Here is a 12,517-nt window from a genome sequence, read left to right as displayed (position 1 = left end):
GTAGGTACAAAACTGTACTATGTTCATCGTGCATACAGCTGCAGTCATAACAGATGGGTAGAATACCAAAGCTAAGAAAGGGGTGGTAGGCACTAGATGGAACTAGGAGGAGCCAGAATGCCCTGCAAGACTGCAGTGGCAAAGCCTGCTCTAGATTTGGAGTATAATGGAAGGTGGTAGTGCTTGGAGAAGGTATGCACAGAACTCCAAGTGGCTGCTTCCAAAATATATTTGGTAGGAACTCCTCTGAGGAAAGCTGCAGAGGTAGCTGTGGCCCTTGTGGAGTAAGATCTGATGCCTATAGGTACAGTTTTGCCATGAAAAGAATAACAAAAGCGTATGCAGTGGGCTATCCATTTTGAGATTGTCTGTTTGGAAATTGGCTTCCCTTGAGCTCCTATAGCATAGGACACAAAGAGCTGTTCTGATTTTCTGAAAGGCTTTGTTCTGTCCAAATAATAACACAGTTGTCTGTGGATGTCCAAGGAATGTAGTAATCTCTCCCCTTTGTTTTGAGGATTAGGATAAAAGGTAGGTAAGTGTATAGCCTGATTCAAAGCTACCCTGGATACCACTTATGGCATAAAGGATGGGTTGGTTCGTAAGGAAACTCTGTCCTGATGGAAGATGATAAAAGGCTGCACAGCCATGAGAGCTTGTAGTTCCGATACCCTACGAGCTGAGGTAATAGCCAGAAGGAAAGCTGTTTTCCAGGACAAATATTGCAAATCTGTTGAGGCAGCTGGCTCAAAAGGAGGCAAGGTCAGCTTTTCTAGAATGAAATTGAGATCCCAAGCAGGTATTGGTTGTTTCCTTGGGGGTTTTAGATTCTTAGCCCCTCTGAGGAACTGTCTTAAGAGGGGTGAGAGAATAAAGGTGGATCAGTGTTGTATTCTGCAGAAATGGCTGAGGCATGGATTTTGATGGAGGAGAATGAAAGTCCACTGCTTAGCAGCTCAGCTAGATACTGTAATATTTGAGGTAAATTCAGTTTTCCAGGATTCTGGCCCTTTTTCTCATTCCAGGCACAAAACCGTTTCCATTTTGCAGAGTAAGCTTTTCTAGTAGACGGCCTTCTGGCCTCCAAAATGACATCCTGCACCTCCTTGGAGAGTAGGGTCTGTTGTGATGTTAAGGAATCTTCCATGCAGCTAGATTGAGTGTTTTCAGCTGACTGTGAAAAGTTTTGAAGCTGTGCTGAGTCAGAAGAAGAGGCAGTAGAGGCAGGGTCCATGGTGGGGAATGCGTCAGGCTCCTCAGGAGTGGGTACCAGTGTTGTCTTGGCCAGTCTGGAGCAATTGGAATCATCTTTGGTCTGTCTGCTCTGGTTTTTAATAGAACTTTGGGCAGCAGAGGAAGAGGTGGGAAGGCATAAACTGTCATTGTTGTCCAACTGAAAGAGAGAGTGTCCACTCTCCAGGCCTTTGGATGAAAAATCCTTGAGCAGAATTTTGTCAATTGGTGATTTTTGTGGGAGGCAAAGAGATCTATGTCTGGCCTTCCCCATGCTTGAATTATCTCTGTAAAAACTTGAGGATGCAACTTCCATTCGTGTGGATCTGTCATATTTCTGCTTAGGTTGTCTGCCAGCGTGTTTTCCTTGCCTGGCAAGTACTGTGCTTGAAGTTCGATTTGTAAGTCCAGAGCCATGTTCCAAAGTGACATGGCCAGCCTGCATAGGGGTATGAATGGGTTCCTCCCTGTTTGTTTATGTACCACATTACTGTGGTGTTGTCTGTCCTTATCAATAGTTGACCTGGATGCAGAAGGTCTTTGAAAGCTATAATAGCATTTATTACTGCTAGCATTTCCTTTTGATTGATGTGAAGGTGATTTTCTTTTTGGGACCATTTGCCCTGAATGCACCGATCTGTCATGTGCGCCCCCCAGGCATAGTCCGAGGCGTCTGTTGTGATGACTTGATTTGCTTGAGGCTTGCTGAATGGGAGACCTGTATTTGTTTGGCATGCTTGAGCCCACCACAGAAATTCCTTTTGAAGACATGGAATTAGTGGTACTATTGTTTCCAAACTGTGGCTGTGTTGAGACCATAGGTTTTTCAGGTACCATTGAAGTTTCCTCATATGCAGCTTTGCACATGGGATTAGTAAGATGCAAGATGCCATGAATCCCAGAGCCTGCAGGATTTTCCTTGCAGTCAGCCTGGTGAAATTTGCTAGTGTTCTGAAGTATTGAGTTAGTTGCCCCTGCTTCTCTGGCGTGAGGTAGGCCATCTGGGTGTTTGTGTCCAAGTTGGCACCCAGGAAAATTATTTCCGAGAGGGTATTAGCCTTGATTTCTTTTTGTTGACTGTGTATCCCAGAGAATTCAACAACATTATTACATAAGCCAGATGTTTCATAAGTATGTGCTTGCTGTCCGCTTGGATCAGGCAGTTGTCCAAATAGGGGTATATTTGTATCCCTTGAAGTCTGCAGTAGGCAATTACTGATGCCAGGCATTTCGTGAATACTCTGGGTGCAGTAGATAAGCCAAAGGGCAATGCAGAGAATTGATAATGGGTTGAACCTGCAAGAAATCTGAGGTATCTTCTGCAATTTTGTCTGATTGGGACATGCAGGTATGCCTCCTTGAGGTCCAATGTTACCAGCCAAGACTCCTTGCCCAGCATGGGAAGAAGCTGCTGTAAAGTGAGCATCTTGAATTTTGGTACGAGTAAAAATGTGTTTAGGATGGATAGGTCCAAAATAGGTCTCCAATCTTTTCCCTTCCTTGGTACCAGGAATAGTCTGGAATAAAAACCTTGACCTTGTTCGTGAGTAGGTACCTCTTGAATAGCTTTCATGTCTATGAGATCTGAAATTTGTCTTTGTGCCTCTGCCCTTTGATTGTGTGGCAGGTTTGGCATGCCTCTCATTTTTGGAAGGGTGTGAAAATGGAATCTGTAGCCTCTGTTTATAATGTCCAGGATCCATTTGTCTTTTGTGACAATATGTCAATTTTTTGAAAATAATGCCAGTTTTCCACCTAAGGGTGCTGCCATTTGAGCCTTGCTTGGCATGCAAAGGGGGAAAGTCATTCGGCTTGTTTTCTGAATGGCTGCGAACTATCCTCACCACCTCTTTGTGTAGGAGCTTGCCATTGTCTGCCTCTAAACGATCCTTGGGATTGCCCTCTGCCCCTCGGATGCCTGTATCTACCTCTATGGGGTCTGTCCATGGCTGGAATGGTCCAATTTTTGAAGGCCAATTTCTACTGAAATGTGGGATTGTACCTGTAGAAAATCTTTCACTGTTTGCATTGATTTAGCCTTTTCTTCCATTTTCTTTAATACCTCCTCAGCATTAGCACCAAATAATACATCCTTTTGTAGAGGGGCATCTAGTAATTTAGCTTTGACATGATCTGGTAATGTTTGTTCCTTGAGCCAGGCATGTCTACGTATGACTGATCCTGTAACAGCAGCTCTACATGAGGCCTCTAGAGCATCAAAACCACATTGCAAGGTATGTTTACCCACTTGTTCTGCACTATGCATCAAATCCTGCAACTCCTTCAAGTCTGGTTGTTCAGGTTGTGACATTTTACTTCTCAATTGTGATAACAGAAACTGTTGGTACTTTAGCATATGGAACTGGCAGTTTAATGCCCTCATGGTTAAGGTGGCCGAGGTATATACCTTTTTTCCCCACCTTTCTAAGGATCTGGAATCTCTCTCGGAAGGTAATGGATTTTTAGCAGTGGAGGCCTTAATTCCCTTGGGGCCCTGTGAGATAGTTTCTGGGTCAGCAGCATGGCTTTTGTATAGAAATTGGTGTGAGTCAGGAACCCGGTAGTACCTGTCAGGCTTGACTGGGGCTGGAGGTAAAGAATCCGGGTTAAGGCAGGCCTCCGAGTACACATCATCTAGTATGTCCAAGACAGGAGGTATAGCCAGAGGCCTGTGCTGAGGTAGCAAGAGAAATTCCCTAAGCCTTTTCTTGGAATCTGAGTACTCTTGGCCTTCCCAGTGGAAGTGTTCCCTTAAGGTATGCAAGGTTTCCCCAAATGAGTAATCCTCTGGGGGGGATACAGACAGAATGGACTCCTCTGCATCAGAATCTTCAAAAGGGGAGTAAGAATGTTCCTGTTCATCAGAGTGCTCTGATATAATGGAGGCCTGATCAGAGGAGGGGGATTCTTCCTCCACTCTGGGCCTTTTGTCCGGGGGGGTTGAGAACCCCTGATAAGAGTAATTAAATCCTCAGCCATTTTAAGCATCTGTTTTTTAGGCATGGGGCCTGGAGATGGGCCCTGTGTAGCTTGTCTCTTAGAATGCATGGCTGCTTTAGACTTAGTGAAAGCCTTGATGGAAAAAGAAGAGGAAGGTCTGAAGACACCTTGAGAGGAGGCAGACCTGTCTACATTTTGAGATTCACCACCAAGAGTGGCTTCAGTATCTGTAGTCGGGGTGTGGGCCGAGGAGCCTGCGACCTCGGGCACAGAAGACACTGCCAATGAAGTGTCGGTAGTCAGGGGCTGCGTAGGTGCCTCGCTGAGAACCGGACCACCTGTAGTCGGCTTTGGTGTGGTGTCGGTAGAGGCCGTGGACCTCGTGTGTCGGTCCTTATCTTTGCGCTTTTTAGACAAAACTGGAGTCGGAGTATCCGACGACATAATATAGTTAAAATTTTTGCCAAAAATAATGCTGGGCGAACTCCGCCCGACGCTTAATGGTGCGTTTGTTGAATGTAGCACAAAAACGACAGACCGAGACGTCGTGGTCTGGGCCTAAACAAGGAATACAGAGGGAATGAAAATCCTTATGCGGTATTTGCTTCCCACATGAAATACAATTATTAACTTTGTCTGACATCGGTCTGAGGCAAGAAAAGTTTCCCCAACGGGGTACTTAGCTTTCAAGAAGACTTCGGTTGCAAAATTTTCATAATTTCAGGAGCTGGCCGACCGGCACTTGCGAACTGCTTCTGCTTCGGGCACCGCACGGCAAGAAAGACTGAAGAAAATGGTATTGGCTGGTTCTTTTATACCCCTGTCGCACTGACGTCAGGGAAGAAGCGACGACAACCGACGCCGGACCTAGACTTTGGAATTCGGCCGACCGAGGACCCGCCTGACGGCAGGAGAACCCATCTGTTATGACTGCAGCTGTATGCACGATGAACATCAATACTGATGTAAAAAGGCTGGTCACAGAATGTATACTGGTCCACAGTTGCCCTGTGGCAAGTGTTTGTTTTAGTTAAAATAGTACAACTTCAGGCCATCAGTGGAATTTTCTTTTGAAATGTACTTGAATTAATATTTATGGCTTACCTGGTGATGGTTTTCTTGTACTTTGTTCAGTCCACAAATCGGTTTCTGGGTTGCATTCTTCTTCTTCCAACAAGGCCCTAAATGTGAAAAGAGTACTATTAGAAACATCACATCACATTTAAGCTTTTTATCACTGCTAAATTCTACCAGTCTCATTCCCCAAACAGAGGTACCCCATGACTATGCCCTTGTTTATTTCTCTACCTGAGAATGAAGGCATATAACTATGTTTCCTCTAGATTGTTCCTAATACTATACACTGAGAGGCTTAGTAATATGCATCAGTGGTCACCACATCTCTCTCTGGGGGGAATCAAACTTTATACCACAAATGTACAGTGTACTTACATGCCATTATCTTGTGTGCAATTTTACCACCCATACACTCATCTAATGACATCTTGCATATGAATTGTATTTTAAACCAAAGACAGCCTATTTCTGTGTAACAGAAGTTTTTGAGAGGTAAAGCTCTTCCTAGTTCTGGAATACTAACTAACTTCTTAAAACTAAAGTCAGTCCCTCTGGTGTTTGTACTGTGTCACATGTTAATTTACACAAAGTGATTCACATAATAAGGGAGTGTTGATATCTCTACAGGTGAAATACAATTCAATACTCAAAAATGTTTATAAAATGGATTACTTGTAAAATGTGTATTCTTCCATCAAATAACAGACAAACATAAAGGTATGTTGCTAGATTGTAGACTTTACTATTACAGTTGTGACACAATACATGAAAACATACCATATGGGCATTTTGCTTCATGGTATTCTATACAGATAATTTCAAGAAACACCATCATGTATTACATTCCCACATTTGCAGACATTGATATTTCTCCTGTACTTTAAGGTAAATACATTGAAAATTGTACATTGTGACACTATAAGATATTTTATTGGATTGTATTTCATGTAATGACATATGTTTTTTCTTCATATAGATTTTTGTTTGACATAACTCATACTTTTTTTTTTTTTTAATGCCAACACACCATCTGCCTTCCATTTATGTAGCTATGTCATAACAGGTTGTGCTTAATTATATGCTTATAAAAATGCTTCTGTTTCTTACTTTTAGAGATAATCAGTTTACAGCTGGACTGCTTGCTATCCATGTGAAAATGCTACCTAGTACCTGTGTACAAATAAAGTTGCTGTTTTATTCAAGAACCTTCTGCTAATACTGATTAGTCAACAGCTTATTTTCTGTCTGTGTCAAATTTGATTTTTTTTCTTTTCATGTGCAATTTCCTTACACTTATAACCTTCCATTAGAAGTTCACTCACTTGTTTCTCTTACCATATCTAGACTGAGATTTAGGTGCTCACATTTGCCTCTGTAAAACTTCAAAACTTCAGACATGAAACTACTGTAGTGTAATGGCGCAGAATGTAAACAGCTGAACTGAAATTATGCTGACCTGACTCATTAAAAACATAGGATGGACTGAATCTGAAAAGATGCATTAAGCAGAATGAGCCAATAACTGTGTCAGTGTCTCAGTACATGTCCATGGGGATAATGATGCTGGAGTGAATTAGTGGAAAAGCAGAGGAATGGACAAAGCAGTTGTAGGATGATTTTCAGGAATTTGCTTTTTATTACTAGCTCTTGATGTCTACTTGCAGTCTGCTTTTACCTGAGCTAGCATCCCATACTTCCAATGGAGGCGATGACTGGGCAGAAACAACTCTGGTGCCTCTGTCTGAGAGAAAGACTACATATAAGAGCTCTACCTCAGCTCTCTGGTATATGGTATCCCCCCCCCCCCACTACAGCAGGCCAAAAACATGGAATCTGCCTTGTTTATACAGGAAAGTACTACTTCCAGCAATTGGATGAGTCTGCACAGAAGCCAACGCTATTCCTAAAAATAGTGGTCTTGAATCCACAGACAAATGAATCCACAGAGAAACAAATAACAACTACTGCAGCATCAGCTGACTGTACATCATTATGCACAGTTTGATGCCATGGCAACTCTCCGTATAGTTACATGAAAACACAGAAATCAGTTCTGACTCACAAAGTGCCGGTGCCCATATAAATGCAAAATTTCACGTAAGATTCTGCCACAAATGTTATTTCTGTTGTGCTGAGACAGATTAGTCACTGATGGCATAGTATACTTAAAAATAAACTAGTAGCTACACAAAACTGAATCCCATTTCAGTGCATTCCAGTTATTACCTGGGACATGTTCACCTGATCTTTTCCATATATTGATTATATTTTAGTTTGTTGACTGTTAGGAAATGCTGATGTATGTTTAAGGAACATTCAGGAGATGTCTCTTGGATGACCTCCAGAATGTTCCTAGTTTGTAATGTCTGTCTTTTAGTATACCCTGATCATATAAGTCTAAGGCACTAGTGACTAGGTGTTGACTGGCCATAAGGTTACTAAGTGGTGAAATATGGATTAAGCAGCGTAGGTTATCTGAATAGAACTGATGCTTTGAATTCCTTATGAATCCACTTGGTAATGCTAGAGGGGTCTGGAGAATTGCAAGACCACTAGGAATAGACTCAGGACATTGATTTACAGTGACAGAAAAAGTCGAATTCCATTCACAGACCCTCAGAACCTGTTTTTCCATTTTTCAGATTAATTTTAATTTTTTGTAATCACCCCAAAACTTACTTTTTCTGATGGACTAGGCACTGTCTGTGCCCCAGATCCACTTCTGAGACCTTTGTCAATAACAACAACCCATAACCCTTTTGATTTTGATGTTTATCTCTCTCGGGCTCTGTAAGAGGAGTCAGGTTGCTACAATATGATTATCATTACTTCAGCTCTAGAGCTATTGTCACCAAATGGGTTATGGTCACGCTATGTAAAGAAAGTAAGATATGACTTCAGGACCTCTACGATCAAGGATTTGTCTGTGCTTAAGTCCAGAAGCAATACAAGCTGCAGTTTATGTGCGATTAGATGACATATCTTCTTGTAAGACTCCCCTGGCATGTGAACTAATCTAAGACCCTTCATCTATGATTGGCCTGAAAGACACTCTATAGCAACCACATGTAAAGCAGTCTTAAGACGGATTGTTATGCTAGCTAATCATTGAAATGTAAGATGCTTGGACTGAGATTGCCTTAAATAGAACCCTATCATAAAACAGGAGCTAACAAAACAAGACACATCACAATCACACATTTCTGAGCAAGTAAATAATCTTTGGTTAAATCAAAATATTTACAAAGCAGTAGTTTAATGTCAAAGCAACTTAAGAATCTGTACACAAACAGAGACAAGAATATTTATTAAGATACATGCACACAATACAAATATAAATTAGTCAAATATAGTCAGTGTAGTGTATAATATTGAGATTCCTGAAGGAACATTATGGCTGCATAATCCTACTCATTGTAACTGATGCTGTTCGACACAACAATGTTTAGCAGTTTCATTTTGCTGACAGCAAGATTTAAGCATTAATCACTTAAGACATGTTCATATGTATAGGTTGAGCATCTAACTTTGGTGTCAGAAACTGGAATTTATACAGCACTTAGTGCAATTTCAGACAGTTTGGATTATGCACAGCCTTTGAAAGCCAGTACTTATGCAAGTCAAATGAAGACAGTGATGGCAGTTCCTGGACATCTTAATGAGCTTACACTTCCCTGTCCTTAAGAAGTTGACCTGGATTACCCATTTTAAAAATGGGCAAGTGGGATGCTAATGAATGAAAGTCATTGTTAATCTGTAATAAATACGGGTTGCTACCCAGATGCTTGCCCAATTTCTCAGTGCTAACTTTAAAGGCAAATATGAACAGCTGGCTGTTGTCTTCTGTCAAAGGAATAAACAACTTCAAAAAGATCAATACACGGCAGGTTCAGGTTAAGGCACTTTAATCTTGCAGCAAGGAGACAAAAACGTGCTAATACAGAGTTTGTCTAACTAGAATCAGGAAGTGGAGCCATTCTTATACATTTCTTACAAGACATTGCCTACAAAGCTGACGTAACAAATCACAAGTTCTAACATCACTACTTCATAGCAGCTGTTTGTCCATGATTTTCTGCTTGCACTATCAATTTTATGAAAAACTTCCTAAGAAAAACAATGTGGCCTTGATGACCACCGGTTAGATACAACTTCTCACTATGTAATGTTACCATTCAAGGTACTATGGCTAATTCGAGCACAAAGCAAGTACAGATTATAGTCCATTTCTTTAAGCAATCCATTGTCTAACTGTATCTTTTCCCTCTGCAGCTGTGCATGTTCTCATAACACGAACAGAGCTGATTGTTCAAGTTCAATAACATTATAGAAAACAGTATTGTTATATTCATTATTTTCATGACCTAGCAGATAATCACTTGCTTCTCAGTACATTTCCAAAAGGCATAAACATGAATTTTGCTGTGCTAGCAAATACTAGGTCAGAGAGCATCTTGCAATTTTCAGAAAGCATACTGCAGTTTCAAAAGCATCTTTTAGTTTCATACAAAACTAAACTGTACATGAAATAGAATGAAATGTGTTAACTCTTTTAGCTTCTAATAAACACTAAACACATACATTAATACATATTTTTCTGACATTTTCCTTGATCTTGGGCCTAAGCAGACAAAGAATTCATTGATTTTCTCCCCATAGCCTGTACTTCTTGTTATCCCAGCTTGTGTTTCTGAAGTGAAATTATCATGTCATATGTAAAGACTGCAAGACATCTATCCTTAGAGTGCATGTTTTTGATTGCTGTGATCAAGTTTGATGAGTGCCGCACAATCACAGCCCTTAAGGCGAAATAACATACCTAACACACTATTAATAGGTGACTCTCTAGTCAGGCACACTGACGTCCCACTCACTAGGCTGGACAAGCAGAAGGTTGCTGTTAGCTGCCTGTTGGGAGCCAGAATCCACCACATAACACAAGCACTCAGGTCACTCCAGAACAAGCACAAATATGACTCTGTCATTGTTCATGTTGGTGTGAATGACCTGAGATGTACCTCCCTGGACTACATGAAAAGAGACATGGAAGAGCTCTCTGATCATGTAGCCCAGGCGGGTATGACCCTGACCCTGAGTAGCATCCTGCCCTCACCAAGAATGATACCTCAGTATAAAGAAAAAATGATCAATTTCAACAATTGGCTAAGCTTCTGGTGTCTTTCAAAGGGGATCCAGTGTCTGTCAGCCTGGGACGACATGCTCGACAAGCCGTGCTGCTTCGGAAGAGATGGCTTGCGCCTGTCATCCCTAGGCTTTCGAATACTGGCCAAGGCTCTTGCTGCCCCCATAGTGCCTTTTTTAGGCAAGGCTCAAAAGTCAAACCCACCTCCGTAAACAGCACAATTAACAAAAAATTGAGGGTTATGCTACTCAACGCCAGGAGTTTAAATCTCAAAATGCACATGCTCGAAGCACTCCTCAGTATGGAGAACGTCGACATCTATGCAGTAACTGAAACCTGGTTCAAGGCTCCAGAGAGCACCCAGCACTACCAGACTACAAGTCATACCACACGTTTCGGCCACAGAACACGGACCGAAAAACAAAAGGAGGGGGTGTATCCATATTCATCAAGGATACCTACACCTCCAGGTTAGTGGGGCAGCATGATACCTCTGAGATCATCCATGTGCAACTAACATCGGGAAAATCTGCAATTCAAATTGCAGCCTGCTACAGATCACCCTCCATGACCCAGGACCACCACTCCACCTTTCTGGAAACACTGGAAAACATGAAGGTCCTGCCGAACACCCTGATATTGGGCGATTTCAATTAAACTACCATTCACTGGGAAAACTACTCGAGTACAAACTCTCAGGCCCAGCACTTCCTGGAATTCATCAACTCAAATGCCCTGGATCACCTGGTAAACTCCCCTACCAGAGGTGAAAACATACTGGACCTGGTCATCACCAACATGGGCAACAGGTGTTCCACACCGGAGATCACCCCACCACTGGTTAGATCAGACAATAAACTAATCACTCTGGATGTCCACACCCCACTACCACCCCCAACTAAGGAAACCACAGTAAAAAACTTTTCTAAAGCAAACTTTACCTTACTTAAGACAGAGGTGGTAAGTTTCACAGCCCCCATGCTAAAAGATAATGCTGCCCAAGATGTAGAAACCTTTACAAATGCACTCTATGAGCACCCAAAAGGATGCATGGATTGTGCCATCCCTAGCAAAAAGTACAGTTGTGTACATTTACCATAAATGTAGATGTTCAAGTGTATTCACTGTTGCAATCATCACATTTGGGTTATCTGCTTGCAGTAGCCCTCAGTCGTCCTGATTAAAGTGTTGGGTCCTGCATCGGTTGCTGTCTCTTCTTCCGTGACGTCAGGTTGTTAGGGATATAAAACATGCATTACATCAGTTTTTCTTGCCACAGATGTCAGGTGCCCCCCTAATGGGAAGCAATGAAATCTATAAATATACAAGGTTATACCTCCAACAAAAAAGCAAATACACCAAAAAGCTTTTAAGCATAATAAAGGAGAGAAGAGGTATAGCCAAAAGAAGTCAGGGGGCTGGAGGGAGGGTAACCAGGACTGCAACAGGGAATACACTCGAACATCTACATTTATGGTATGTGTACTGCGGTGGTGGTGCTGCGGTAGCGTTGTCGCCTCACAGTAAGACGTTGTCCTGTTCGATTCTCAGCTAAAGCGTCTTCTTTGTGGAGACATGCGTGAATGGGTGTACCTTCGTTGAAGGTTGTGCGTCAGAGCTGGCAACTCGGTACATAAAAATCTACTGCCAATCATTAGTGGACCGGAGTTCCGCTGTGACGACCCCTAACTGGGAAAAGACGAAAGATACAACAACACAACTGTACTATGTTCTTCGTGTTTCACTGTTGCAGTCATCACATTTGGGTAGATTCCCAAAGCTGAGGATGGGAGGAGGAATTTAGATAGCATTAGGACCAGCTATAAGGCCCTGCAAGACTGCAGTGGCAAAGCCAGCTCTGGATTTAGAGAAAATTGGCAAATGGTAATGCTTGGTGAAAGTATGTATAGAACTCCAGGTAGCAGCTTCTAGGATGTCCCTGGTAGGTATGCCTCTGAGAAAGGTTGTAGAGGTAGATGCAGCCCTAGTTGAATGGGGTCTGATCCCCTGTGGGATAGGTTTTCCATGGTGCTTATAGCAGAAATGAATGCAATGGCCTATCCATTTAGAAATGGTTTGCTTTGAAATAGCCTTTCCCTCTATCCCTGCAGCAAATGCCACCAG

At 42.1% G+C, this 12,517-nt stretch overlaps 1 protein-coding gene across 1 annotated transcript in view; it reads right to left on the bottom strand.

The window, feature by feature from the left end:
• The window catches only part of SYNM (synemin), a 256,742-nt gene that overhangs the window by 49,559 nt on the left and 194,666 nt on the right, over positions 1-12,517 (bottom strand). Inside the window, exon 3 of the mRNA XM_044078385.1 lies at positions 5,278-5,354. Coding sequence (XP_043934320.1) covers positions 5,278-5,354 — 77 coding nt within the window. The remainder of the gene's footprint in view (positions 1-5,277; positions 5,355-12,517) is intronic.

Source organism: Protopterus annectens, chromosome 7.part0 (assembly GCF_019279795.1).
Source record: "Protopterus annectens isolate FY-2018-M chromosome 7.part0, PAN1.0, whole genome shotgun sequence".
Classification (NCBI taxonomy): Eukaryota; Metazoa; Chordata; order Ceratodontiformes; family Protopteridae; genus Protopterus; species Protopterus annectens.
This window is presented reverse-complemented; position numbering and strand designations above follow the sequence as displayed.